This window comes from Salmo salar, chromosome 06 (assembly GCF_965601325.2).
Source record: "Salmo salar chromosome 06, fSalSal1, whole genome shotgun sequence".
Taxonomy (NCBI): Eukaryota; Metazoa; Chordata; class Actinopteri; order Salmoniformes; family Salmonidae; genus Salmo; species Salmo salar.
In genome coordinates this window covers 51,090,001-51,103,132 of record NC_138296.1, presented here as the reverse complement: position 1 = coordinate 51,103,132, position 13,132 = coordinate 51,090,001, and the positions used below count along the sequence as shown (strand labels likewise).

Here is a 13,132-nt window from a genome sequence, read left to right as displayed (position 1 = left end):
TGGGCAAATTGATTTTTAAAAAACTGGTAAAAAAATATTTAAATGTAGCTTTTTTAATTAAACAGAAAATCACGAGTTCTTTCCGGTTGCTTATTAAAGTTAGCTGGCTAACTCAGTGATCCTGGTTTGTCATATACACCTCTGTACTGTACTGGCCTGGTTCTCCATCAGTACAATACACAGCTATGGGAATTTCTGTCTTAGGTGTGGCATTGGGGCGGCAGGTAGCCTAGTGGTTATAGCGTTGGGCTAGTAACCGAAAGGTTGCAAGATTGAATCCCCGAGCTGACAAGGTAAAAATCTGTCGTTCTGCCCCTGAAGAAGGCAGTTAACCCACTGTTCCTAGGCAGTCATTGAAAATAAGAATTTGTTCTTAACTGACTTGCCTAGTTAAATAAAGGTTAAATAAAAAATTTGTTCACAAGTCAGGACCTGTGACATTTAAGGGGACACATAATTTGCTGAGCGCATGGATTGTATTGACACATTTTAAACGTTGCTGACCTCAAAGCACTGATTGCCTTTGTCAAATGACTTCATGAAGCTGTTTGTTGTTAATCCTCTAAGCCATTTATAAGCTTCTGTCTCATTTCCACGGCAAGTGTGGTAACATGATTTGTATTTTGCCTCTGCTCTTTCTGCATTTACCAGAGATGTTACGTTACTGTGGCTACATTACAATGTCCATCTACTAGCATACTAATTAGAATTCACTACTTCATTCTAAGTAGTATGCTTGTATGGACATTGGAATAGACAAAGGTTATTCTCTTCCAGTTGAAATTGTACTGATAGTTTATATGTTCTGCTCTGATCTTGCAGTAAGAAGGAGGGAGGTGTGGTGAAGAACAACCACTCCGCAGCCCTGGGCCCTCAGGCAGCGCTGCAGCCCCCAGCTCTGCAGCCCGTGTTGGGCCTGGAGGAGGACCCGGCTGCAGCCGGAGCCCCCGGGGAGAAGGGTAAGCCCATGTCGTATGAGGAGAAGAGGCAGCTGAGTCTGGACATCAACAAGCTGCCCGGCGACAAGCTAGGCCGTGTAGTCCACATCATCCAGTCCAGAGAGCCCTCGCTAAAGAACTCCAACCCCGACGAGATCGAGATAGACTTTGAGACACTCAAGCCGTCCACGCTGAGAGAGCTGGAGCGATACGTGTCGTCGTGCCTCCGCAAGAACAAGAAGAAGGTTCCTGGTGAGTCTCAACATGTGTGTCTTTGCCTCCCCCTGTTGCCAAACAGAAACTCCCTGACCCCCTACAAATAATTTGAAATGTAATGATGTTGCGTAATTCATTCAAATATATCCCAAAATTGCGGTTACAAAAACATGAAAAACGAGGTATTAAGATAATTTTCCCACAGCTTTCCTCTAGCTCCTCGGTAACTTTTTATCGTTTTGCCAAACGGTTTCCTTTAACTTTGTCTTAGCAATGTAGTTTTATGTTGACCAAACACCATGTTTGTGGAAGATGGTGTGTCTTGAGAAAATGTTGAGTCACGTGCCGACCTCTCCTATAGTGGCAGAGAAGACCATGGAGGCCATGACGGCCGCCAAGGTCAAGGCCAGTTCCTCCTCTGACTCCGACAGCAGCGACTCCAGCTCCTCAGACAGTGATGAGGAGAAGGGTAGGAACACGCACCAAGCCCTTCTCATTTCACTCCTCAAATGTTGTTTTTATCTTCTTTGGTTTGAAGTGTAACATTGAGGTATTTCGCATGTGCCCCATATTATTTACCTCATGCATATATCATGGTCAATACTTCAATATTTAACAATCTCACATTGTGGCTGTGGTCAACAACAGATTTTTATCACGTATTCAGAATTGATAGACGAAAGCTTCATTCAGTAGTCAGGATTTCCTCTCTGCCTTCTCTTGTCAGGAATCCCTCCTAAACAGAAACAGAAGAAAGGCCATGGGACCAACGAAGGGAAGAAGCCCCATCTCCACCATACCATGTCTGGAGCTGGTCCTCACCCCCAGGGCCACCCTCACCCCCAGGGCCACCCTCACCCCCAGGGCCACCTTCACCCCCAGGGTCCTGTTCTGCAGCCCAGCATCCACCTGAAGCAACAACAGCACCATAATCCCTCCCCCGCCACCTACATGGCCCCTCCCCCGGTAAGATTGATTGAATTTATGAGAGAACTAAAAGTAGTAAGCTGCTCCAGCCGGAGACATATTTAACATTTTGGTCATTTAGATAACCACATATCACAGTCGTAAGTACATGTTCCCTCAGAAAAGTCAGTGCAAGTAGGAAAATACACAAGTACAGGATTTATTTAAGATACTTAACATTGCATACATGATCAATTATGGGGGAAAAACAAAGCTTGAATGCTTATTTTCTATGTGATCCTAAAGATACGACAAAATAGCATTTTATTGTCTGTTTTCATAAAAGCTTATTACAGGACTTAAAAACAGCAGTAAGACGATATAGAAAACATGTAGTGGGGCTTTTCGCTACACACACAATAACATCTGCTAAATATGTGTATGTGACCAATACGATTTGATGGGATGGGGACTGTACAGTGGGACTTTACAGCTAACTAAAAAAGCATTTAGAAAAGTGCAGCAGTGAAGTTCATTGTATGATGGTGCGTGTGTGTAATGTCTAGGTAACAGTCACGGCGTTGGAGTCCTCCCAGCTGCTGGAGAACACGTTTGATTTGCTGCCCCACTTCAGCCAGCAGCCCCTCATGCACCTGTCCCAACACCACCACTCCTCGTCGCCTGCCGTGCCCCCCCACCTCAACGTTCACTCGGCAGCGGGGCCCGTGTCCCCGGAGACGCACCCCTTTCTCAACCAGCACCCCATCCACCCCAACCCTAACCCAGGTAAGTCCCGGCCTCTTCAAGCCACACCTGCCTGAGATCTGATAGTCTTTGGTATTTTTTCTAATACTAATACTATGGTTGATTTGAGCTTTCCTGGCATAATGGGACCAATGGAATAGTCCATCATTTTCCAATCCCACCCATCTGGTGCACTGGGCAGGATCGATTGAGCGCAAGATAAGTATTTGAAAGAAAACACTATTTGAACCCAGTTCTGCAATAAGTTGGTCTTGGGTTATCTGAAGGCTTCCTAAACGTTTATTCTAAGAATTTATTGACCTATGATTAGATTAACTAGGCAGTCCTTTGACTTTTTTTCATCGTGATGTTTCCATCATGACTCTCCTAACCACCTTTTTCTCATTGTTTCCCTTCCTCCTCTTCGCATGTAGCTTTACACATCGCCTTGCCCCAGCAGCCGTCTCGACCCAGCCACAGGGCAGCAGCTCTACCTCCCAAACCCCCCCAGCAGCAGCAACCAGCGACCCAGCCAACCCTACTACTACAACAGCTCCAGCCACAAGTCCCTCCACCCCAGCACCACCTTCAGCCCCACATCCTCCACCCCGCCCCCCCTCAGCCCCTGCAGCAGCGGCCCCTTTCCCCCCCCACCCTCACCCCTCAGGGCCTGTTGTCCTCCAAGCCCCCCCAGATGCTCCTGGAGGATGATGAGGAGGTGATTCCGCCCTTACCCCTCCGCCAGGTGCATCTCTACCTGCAACAGCTCCAGCAGGGACAGAGCCAGGGAAGACCTGGCCAACAACCACACAATCCCCAGCAGATCATGCAGTCTCTCCAGGTTCGCCAACAACAACAGAACCAGGCTCCCCTCCTGCAGTCTGTACAGGTCTGTATTGTGTATATGTTGAGTGTGTAATATATTTTAGGGCTGTCCCCGACTAAAAATAATATTGGTCGAATGAGTTGTCCTGTATGTGACTGGCGCACGTTGTCTCGCTCTCCTCCCTACTGCAGCAAAAGACAGCACAGCAAGTGTTTATTGAGCTGTCCGTGCTGAAGCTGCAACATCATTACAGCCATATAGTTTCTTACTTGTTTCTGACAGAAGTTCTGTTACTGAAATCACTCATTTGTTTAGGAAAAACATTCCCTATTCCCTCAACCCTTGCTCTCTTTACGTGACACATGTAAGCATCGCATGTATGTGACCAATAGGGCCTGACCAATAGCCTATCATAATCACATCAATTAATTGGTTAAAAAAAAATAAACACAGTAATGTCGACAGCTAAATCATCAAATCAAATGTATTTATATAGCCCTTCGTACATCAGCTGATATCTCAAAGTGCTGTACAGAAACCCAGCCTAAAACCCCAAAGAGCAGGCAATGCAGGTGTAGAAGCACGGTGGCTAGGAAAAACTCCCTAGAAAGGCCAAAACCTAGGAAGAAACCTAGAGAGGAACCAGGCTATGAGGGGTGGCCAGTCCTCTTCTGGCTGTGCCGGGTGGAGATTATAACAGCACATGGCCTAGATGTTCAAATGTTCATAAATGACCAGCATGGTCAAATAATAATAATCATAGTAGTTGTCGAGGGTGCAACAAGTCAGTAACACAAGAGTAAGTGTCAGTTGGCTTTTTCATAGCCGATCTTTGAGAGTATCTCTACCGCTCCTGCTGTCTCTAGAGAGTTGAAAACAGCAGGTCTGGGACAGGTAGCACGTCCGGTGAATAGGTCAGGGTTCCAGCAGGTCTGGGACAGCAAGTCTGGGACAGGTAGCACGTCCGGATGCAGATGATGTGAAAAATAAACTTGAAACGGGAGAATGTTTACTGGTTGCTCAGGAGGGAAAGGGCAAGTCAGATGTGTGTGAAGACATTTGACTTAGTTGTGGAAACTACTGGAGGTCCAGAAAAAGGAGGGTATAGGAGCAAGCGTTGCGTGAGTATTGTGTGCCAAACAGCTGCTGTTAGATTACAATATACTTTTTTCTGACCAATTGGGACAGTGTAAACAACACTAAATAAGTGTGCCATAGACTCTGTTCTAACGAATAATATATAAAGCCTTTATTGCAGCAGACTAAAAACAGTTGCATGCATTTGTGAATTGCGGTTTATTTCTTGTTTAGGCTAGTTATTCAAAGCTCACTTTATTTAATTTTGAAACAAAACTGCTTGATTTCATTTCAAAAGCATGCATGTCTCGTATGCTGTGTGATGGCATGAACGAATAAATGATTGATTGATACATTAGACTATATATTAAAATATAGGCCTAAATAATTGACCGTATTAAGACTAAACAGGATGCGCTCTTAGTCCTACAGCTCGATGCTGGTTGTGGTGCTGTCAAATCAGTTATTGTTTTCTTCCGCAATCTGTGAGCAACACCTGTCAAACAGACATTTCTCTCAAAACACAGGGATGTCGATTCGCAAGGGACTAGTATTTTCAGAGGACCTTGGAGTTCGTCAAAAAACAGTAGGTTATTCTGTCTGGAATTGTTTTTAAAAATATTTTAAAAAATACAATCTACCTGCAGTAAAGCCATTCAACATTTACATTACGTTCAGTCATCTAACCGTCTCCCGTCCAGAGCGACCCACAGGAGGGGTCAAGCATCCCACCCAAGGTCACGTCGACAGATCTCCCACCAAGTTAAAATGCGGACCCGAACCAGCGACCCACTGGCCCAAGACCCCAACCTCCAGGCCACCAACCATCCAAGATCCTCCCACAGTTCCCCAAGAGCTGCCCCTCAACCAACCGAGCCCCCCCCCCCCCCCCCGGGGAAAAATTAGGGCTTAAGGCAAGGGCTGTTTCCTCATCCATTCTGCTGCTGCCTTTGCTGCATTGTTCTCAATCCCAATATGCTGGTTCATTTTGCCATCATGTAGATGGCAACATAGGGAAAGGCGTCAATTCTACGGCGCACAGAAGATTATTTCAAAAACCGCGGACGGCAACCATATCCAACGCGGGAGAAAGCGCATTTCTTATACAATAATATTAGATTGAGTTTTTTTTACATATTATAACCATATACATATAACTTAAGAGTGATGGATTGTTCCATCCCTGTGGTTGCCGCAATGGATTAGTTCACCGAGACGGGCGCAAATCAGACGGGTGTCTTGTACACCATGAAAATAAAAAACTGTTAGATAAAAGAAAATCTGGGGACCAACAGCCTGTCGACTAAATGGGGTCAGCCCTAGTTTATTTGGATCCCCATTTAGCTTTTGCAGAAGCAGCAGCTACTCTTCTTTGGGTCCACATAATGCTTTTATAATATTTGTATTGTGTACGGTGAGTGTGTAATGTACATTGTTTATTTCTTATACAGAGTCACTGTGTGTCTTAGTAAAATTTGCCTTCTGGGACATTAAATTGATCCTATCCTCCTATCCTAGGTCCAGCCCTCCCAACCCTCTCTTCAGCCACCCCAGCTCTCAGTCCAGCTTCCCCAGCCCCAGTCCAAACCCACCCCCCCCTCGCGCCAGCCCCAGCAGATCCTACCCCCGCACCAGGTTGCCCGCCACCTGCAGCAGCATGCCCAGATGGGTTACCCCTCCCAGGGGCCGGTGGCGCAGCAGACGGGTCAGTCAGACAGGCATGCCGCTGCAGGGCAACACAAGGGGTCCATGCAGTCCTCCGCCAAAGCACAGCACATCATCCAGCAACACCTCTCCCCTCGACAGATCAAGGCTGATCCATACAACAGCGGTGAGACTCAAGTGTTGATTGATTGATTAAATTGGTTGATTGATCAATTTATTGGAAAACCTCAGATCTCATAAAACCTGGAAGTGTGTACTATCTCAGGAACTACATTATTATAACACAGCAATCTATACAGCATGACTGCAAAAGGGACAATTTAGAACGTTGTGTGTTTCGGTATGTTAGGACACTGCTGTAGGATTTGAATCAGACTAAATGGTGCTTCTAATCATTCCCTTTCTGTTCTGCCTACAGGGCACCTAAGGGAGAACCCCTCCCCCATCATGATGCATTCCCCCCACCTCCCCCAGTATCCGCCCATAACGCACCAGTCTCCGCCACACAACCTGCAGCCCAAGAAAGTGAGTATTGTGTGTGTCTGGATCTGTTTAGAAAACGTGCATTCAAATAATATTTGTTTTCTCTCAAGTACTATAGCTTCGCTGGATTGTTTGAGCTTGCCTGGCACAATGAAGTTAATAGACTAATCCTAAAAAAAAGTGAACTCCAGGCAGGCTCAATGAAAAGCTGAACGTATTTAAATGAAAACAAATACTATTTGGATCCCTGGATACCTGATCTCTGGTTGTGCCGTGTGAAATTCGATAGAGCCTCTGTGTGGGGAATGTACGCGTTAACCTATTTCTATGTGCTTGTTGAAGGGACAGCAAGCATTTAAGCCACAATCCTAAGTCTGTTTTTTAATGGGTGAATAACATTCATCGAAACGACCATTGAACAGCAGAACATCTTCCAGAATGCGCCTTTAACCCTGTCCGGCTTTGTGCTGTGTTGAAGGAGCAGCGTGCGCCCCCGGCCCTGGTAGGCTTGAAAGAAGAGAAGTTGCCTCCCTCTCCAGTGATGAGAGGAGGAGAGCCCTTCGGCCCAGCCATGAGACAAGACCCTCACAAACACCCAGACTGCCACAGCAAGCCCTCTCTACCAGGTCATGCACAGCAGAGTGAGTACACCTGTGGGGACCCTTGCTGGGACCCACAAGGGAAAAAATATATTTTTGGGATTTAGGGTTAGTATTATGGTTAGGTTCAGGGTTAGATTTAGGGTTAGAGGAAAATAGGATAGGAATCAATTCTTTGGTCCCCACAAGGATAGCAAAACAGAACTTGGTGTGTTAGGGCTGGGCGTTATACTGTATTTTACTATATACCGGTATTGATGCACTGACCGGTTTGAGTTTTTACTGTAACTTCTATAATGGTATTTCAATGTTTGGTTTGTTAAATGTGTTACGCAACTCCGCCGTGTGTAACGTCCTCTTTTATAGTTTACTCCGCTACTTGAGTCGTTGCTCTCACTCTCTCACCAAGCCCCGCCCCCTGTCAATCAAGTAGGGCAGTTGACTTCACTAGGATAAAGGGCAGCATTCGGAATTTTGGATGAAAAGCGTGCCCAAATTAAACTGCCTGCTACTCAGGCCTAGAGGGCTTAAGGCAAGGGCTGTTTCCTCATCCATTCTGCTAGATTTGGTGCCTAGATTTGGATAGAAAACACTCTAAAGTTTCCAAAACTGTTAGAATAATGTCTGTGTATAACAGAACTGATATGGCAGGCGAAAACCTGAGGAAAATCCATCCAGGAAGTACTATTATTTTGAAAGGCTGTTTTTCCATTGAAAGCCTATCCACCATACAAAGACTTAGTACCCAGTTCACGATATCTATGGCTTCTTCTACATGTGGCCAGTCTTTAGGCATTGTTTCAGGCTTTTACTCTGAAAAATGAGGGAGATACAGCACTTTCAATGAGAGGACAGTGGACATTTCCAGACATGAGCCCAGCGTGTGATCGGGAGCGCACCTTTCTTGTTTCTCCTTTTCTATTGACGAAGCTTTTGTCCGGTTGAAATATTATTGATTATTTATGACAAAAACAACCTGAGGATTGATTTTAAACATCGTTTGACATCTTTCTACGAACTTTTATTGTACTTTTTTGACTTTTCGTCTGGATGTTGAGAGCGCGCTTTGTGCCTTTGGATTACTGAACTAAATGCACCAACAAAATTGAGGTTTTCGGACATAAAGAGGAACATTATTGAACAAAACAAACATTTATTGTGTGACATGGAGTCCTGGGAGTGCCACCAGATGAAGATCATCAAAGGTAAGTGATTAATTTAATCGCTATTTCTGACTTTTGTGAGTCCTTTCCTTGGCTGGAAAATGTCTGTATGGTGTTTTGTGGCTCTGTCCTAACATAATCGCATTGTGTACTTTCGTCCGTAAAGCCTTTTTGAAATCGGACACTGTGGTTGAATTAACAAGAAGTTAATCTTTAAAATGGTGTATAATACTTGTATGTTTAAGGAATTTTAATTATGGGATTTCTGTTTGAATTTGGCACCCTGCAATTTCACTGGCTGTTGTCGAGGTGGGACACTAGCGTCCCAATGATACCAGAGAGGTTAATGCTTCGACTACGAGACTGCATAGTCAATGCAGCAGATACAACAAAGCTCCTTTCCACTTTGCTTATTAACATAAATCCACAAAGGTTCTGTAATTACACTGTTAGTTTCTCTAACTGTCTGCAAACAGCTAGTTTGTCTTGTCTTCGCAAGTTGTGGCTAAAATCAATTGTGTTAGCCGCTAATGCTCACCGCTAGTCAGCTGGCTAGCTAATAAATCTACTGCGTCAGAACAAATGTAGCTAACTAATACAACCTGATTTCAGTGCATGAAATGGCTATCTACATTAAGTAATAGTAAACGTTTAATGTAGCCGAAGATTATAGGGTCCCCTGGAAAACACTGACCAACACTTTGGTTTCTACTCTGTCACAAATAACTCCTTGGCATTTTCATTCGTTATCATGTCAAACACTGTATTCAAAGTGCCTGCTATTATATTCTAACTATAGAATTATAATAATCATTATATTTCCATGATTACAACAGTTCAAAGTGTTTTGATCTAAATCGCAAGTTAACATTTGGTTAAAAACGATTGCCCATAACGTGCAGGCCTATGCGGCAGTGTGGAAATGATCTCAAATGAGAGCAGGAAATGCACTTTTATTGTGTTTAAATCAATCAGAATGGAGAAAGCCACATTAATAAACACTTAGAATATATGTGTTGCCACCCTAGGGTCATGCACTACTCATAAAGCAAATGTAGGACTTTTATGATTCAAAAACATAAAATAGTGTCAAATACCTTGGCCATATTGCCCAGCCCTAGTGTGTGTGTTTTTATATGGGGGGTGTACTGTGTATGGAAGAACAATATTGGGGAATAGTGCTCATTTGCAGACAAACACACGTTCCGTAAGAATAAACGTGATTGTCTGTGGTGCAAAGCAAATGAGTGCATATGTCTTTCTTTTTGACCATAGTCTGTATTCCTTGTATGTGTTTATGTGCATCAGATGTAAAGTCGATGGACAGCTCTCGGCCGGTCATCCGTTCCTCAGAGCCCAGCGGTCCTCCTCCCTCCTCCCTGCCAGACAAGTTCAAACAGGAGCCCAAAATGCCCGTCGCGCCCAAAAAGGTACAGGTGGGTGGAAGACCAAGCAGCACGTTGCCATACACACATACACCTTATTATAAACATATAACTCCTGGCCCATACTAGGCAGCAGGTAGCCTAGTATGGGCCAGTATCCGAAAGGTAACTGGTTCGATTCCCAGAGCTGACTAGGTGAAAAATCTGCCGTCATGCCCTTGAGCAAAGTACTTAACCCTAATTGCTCATGTAAGTCGCTCATGGTAAGCGCATCTGCTAAATGACTATAATGTAAATGTAATACAGAGTATACAAAACATGAAGCTCTTTCCACGACAGACTGATCAGGTGAATCCAGGTGAAAGCTATGATCCCTTATTGGTCTCACTTGTTAAATCCACTTCAATCAGTGTAGATGAAGGGGAGGAAACAGGTTGAAGAAGGATTTTTAAACCTTGACAATTGAGACCTGGATTGTGTAGGTGTGCCATTTAGATTTAGAAGTGCCTCAACAGAGTATGGTAGTAGGTGCCAGGCGCACCGTTTTTTGTCAAGAACTACACTGCTGCTGGGTTTTCACGCTCAACAGTTTCCCGTGTGTATCAAGGTGTTCCTAATGTTTGGTATACCCTGTATATTATCTCTTATAATGAGAATACCGTCATAGCCAAACTATTGAAATGAGTGGCTATGTAATGAGTCGACCCCTTGGTCAGTCATGATCAAATACTAACGTATCTGCTCTTCCTCAATCCCCCCCTCGCGCTCATCTGTCTACCTGTGTCTCTGTCTCACTCTCCGTCTATCTTTCCATCTATCCATCGGTCAGGATGTGAAACTGAAGAACATGGGTTCGTGGGCCAGCCTGGCCCAGAAGCCCACGTCAGCGCCCTTGTCTGCAGTGAAGTCATCTAGCGACAGCTTCGAGCAGTTCCGCCGGGCCGCCCGGGAGAAAGAGGAGAGAGAAAAGGCTCTTAAGGCCCAGGCAGAGCAGGCTGAGAGGGACAAACTGCGCCGGGAGCAGGAGAAACTACGGTGAGGATTACAGTTGGGTTGTCTTCAAAATCTCCGAAGTTTTTCAACCCAGCATTCAATGTTTCTCTGTGTATTTCAACATCGATGTTTGACGATACATTTTCTGTGTGTGTGAGCGAACGAAATTTGTCAAATGAAGTTTCACTTTGCTGTTCTGTGAGTCTTGCGGGTCTGGGATTGTCAACAGAAAGAACCTACCATGTTAGCTACCAAGCTTTGCGAAACTCATTCCTTTTCTCTCTATGAATGAACAAAATGTGTCAAATTGAAGCACTTTGCTGTTCTATGAGTAAGTCTTGGTCGTCAAGAGAACGTTTGCTGCAAAGCCTTTGGGGAAACTCACTCCTCTCTCTCTCAGTGGTCGTGACAGGGATGATGAGGATATCCTGGAGCCTCAGCAGCAGTCGAGGAGGGTTCATGAGGAGCCTCGAAGCAGACGTCTGGAGCAGCAGCAACACATCCAGGCCCCCCAACCCCAGCAGCAACCCCAGGCTCCAGCCCCCCAGGCCCAGCCCGCTGCCCTCCCCCAGCCCCCACAGGCCCCCACACCACCCCAGCCCTCAGCCCAGGACCAACAGAGGGAGCTAGCGCGACGCCGCGAGCAGGAGAGGAGGAGGAGAGAAGCGGTGAGACTCGTTTCCCACATAGTTGGTAGGGCTGGGAATTGCCAGGGTCCTCACGATATGTTATCACGATACTTATTATTGCGATTCCATGGTCCAAACATATATGCTCACCATATATCTGCTGTAGATAGACGAGAGAGTCATGAAAAAAATCTAAAATAAAGGGAACACTTAAACAACACGATGTAACTCCAAGTCAATCACACTTCTGTGAAATCCAACTGTCCACTTAGGAAGCAACACTGATTGACAATAAATTTCACATGCTGTTGTGCAAATGGAATAGACAACAGGTGGAAATTATAGGCAATTAGCAAGACACCCCCAATAAAGGAGTGGTTCTGCAGGTGGTGACCACAGACCACTTCTCAGTTCCTATGCTTCCTGGCTGATGTTTTGGTCACTTTTGAATGCTGGCGGTGCTTTCACTCTAGTGGTAGCATGAGACGGAGTCTACAACCCACACAAGTGGCTCAGGTAGTGCAGCTCATCCAGGATGGCACATCAATGCGAGCTGTGGCAAGAAGGTTTGCTGTGTCTGTCAGCGTAGTGTCCAGAGCATGGAGGCGCTACCAGGAGACAGGCCAGTACATCAGGAGACGTGGAGGAGGCCGTAGGAGGGCAACAACCCAGCAGCAGGACCGCTACCTCCGCCTTTGTGCAAGAGGAGCAGGAGGAGCACTGCCAGAGCCCTGCAAAATGACCTCCAGCAGGCCACAAATGTGCATGTGTCTGCTCAAATGGTCAGAAACAGACTCCACGAGGGTGGTATGAGGGTCCGACGTCCACAGGTGGGGGTTGTGCTTACAGCCCAACACCATGCAGGACGTTTGGCATTTGCCAGAGAACACCAAGATTGGCAAATTCGCCACTGGCGCCCTGTGCTCTTCACAGATGAAAGCAGGTTCACACTGAGCACGTGACAGACGTGACAGAGTCTGGAGACGCCGTGGGGAACGTTCTGCTGCCTGCAACATCCTCCAGCATGACCGGTTTGGCAGTGGGTCAGTCATGGTGTGGGGTGGCATTTCTTTGGGGGGCCGCACAGCCCTCCATGTGCTCACCAGCGGTAGCCTGACTGTCATTAGGTACCGAGATGAGATCCTCAGACCCCTTGTGAGACCATATGCTGGTGCACATGGCCCTGGGTTCCTCCTAATGCAAGACAAGGCTAGACCTCATGTGGCTGGAGTGTGTCAGCAGTTCCTGCAAGAGGAAGGCATTGATGCTATGGACTGGCCCGCCCGTTCTCCAGACCTGAATCCAATTGAGCACATCTGGGACATCATGTCTCGCTCCATCCACCAACGCCACGTTGCACCACAGACTGTCCAGGACTTGGCGGATGCTTTAGTCCAGGTCTGGGAGGAGATCCCTCAGGAGACCATCCGCCACCTCATCAGGAGCATGCCCAGGCGTTGTAGGGAGGTCATACAGGCACGTGGAGGCCACACACACTACTGAGCCTC

The 13,132-nt window shown here is 46.1% G+C and overlaps 1 protein-coding gene across 8 annotated transcripts in view; it reads left to right on the top strand.

Moving 5' to 3' along the window:
- Positions 1-13,132, top strand: part of LOC106607418 (bromodomain-containing protein 4) — a 72,289-nt gene that overhangs the window by 43,816 nt on the left and 15,341 nt on the right. For 6 of the 8 annotated variants that reach the window (XM_045720671.2, XM_045720674.2, XM_045720673.2 and 3 more), the window contains 11 exons: positions 823-1,190; positions 1,516-1,623; positions 1,882-2,120; positions 2,627-2,846; positions 3,239-3,693; positions 6,226-6,538; positions 6,791-6,897; positions 7,334-7,496; positions 9,926-10,053; positions 10,832-11,037; positions 11,396-11,663. In XM_045720671.2, coding sequence (XP_045576627.2) covers positions 823-1,190; positions 1,516-1,623; positions 1,882-2,120; positions 2,627-2,846; positions 3,239-3,693; positions 6,226-6,538; positions 6,791-6,897; positions 7,334-7,496; positions 9,926-10,053; positions 10,832-11,037; positions 11,396-11,663 — 2,575 coding nt within the window. The remainder of the gene's footprint in view (positions 1-822; positions 1,191-1,515; positions 1,624-1,881; positions 2,121-2,626; positions 2,847-3,238; positions 3,694-6,225; positions 6,539-6,790; positions 6,898-7,333; positions 7,497-9,925; positions 10,054-10,831; positions 11,038-11,395; positions 11,664-13,132) is intronic. The other 2 variants (XM_045720667.2, XM_045720666.2) reach the window with 2 other exon arrangements.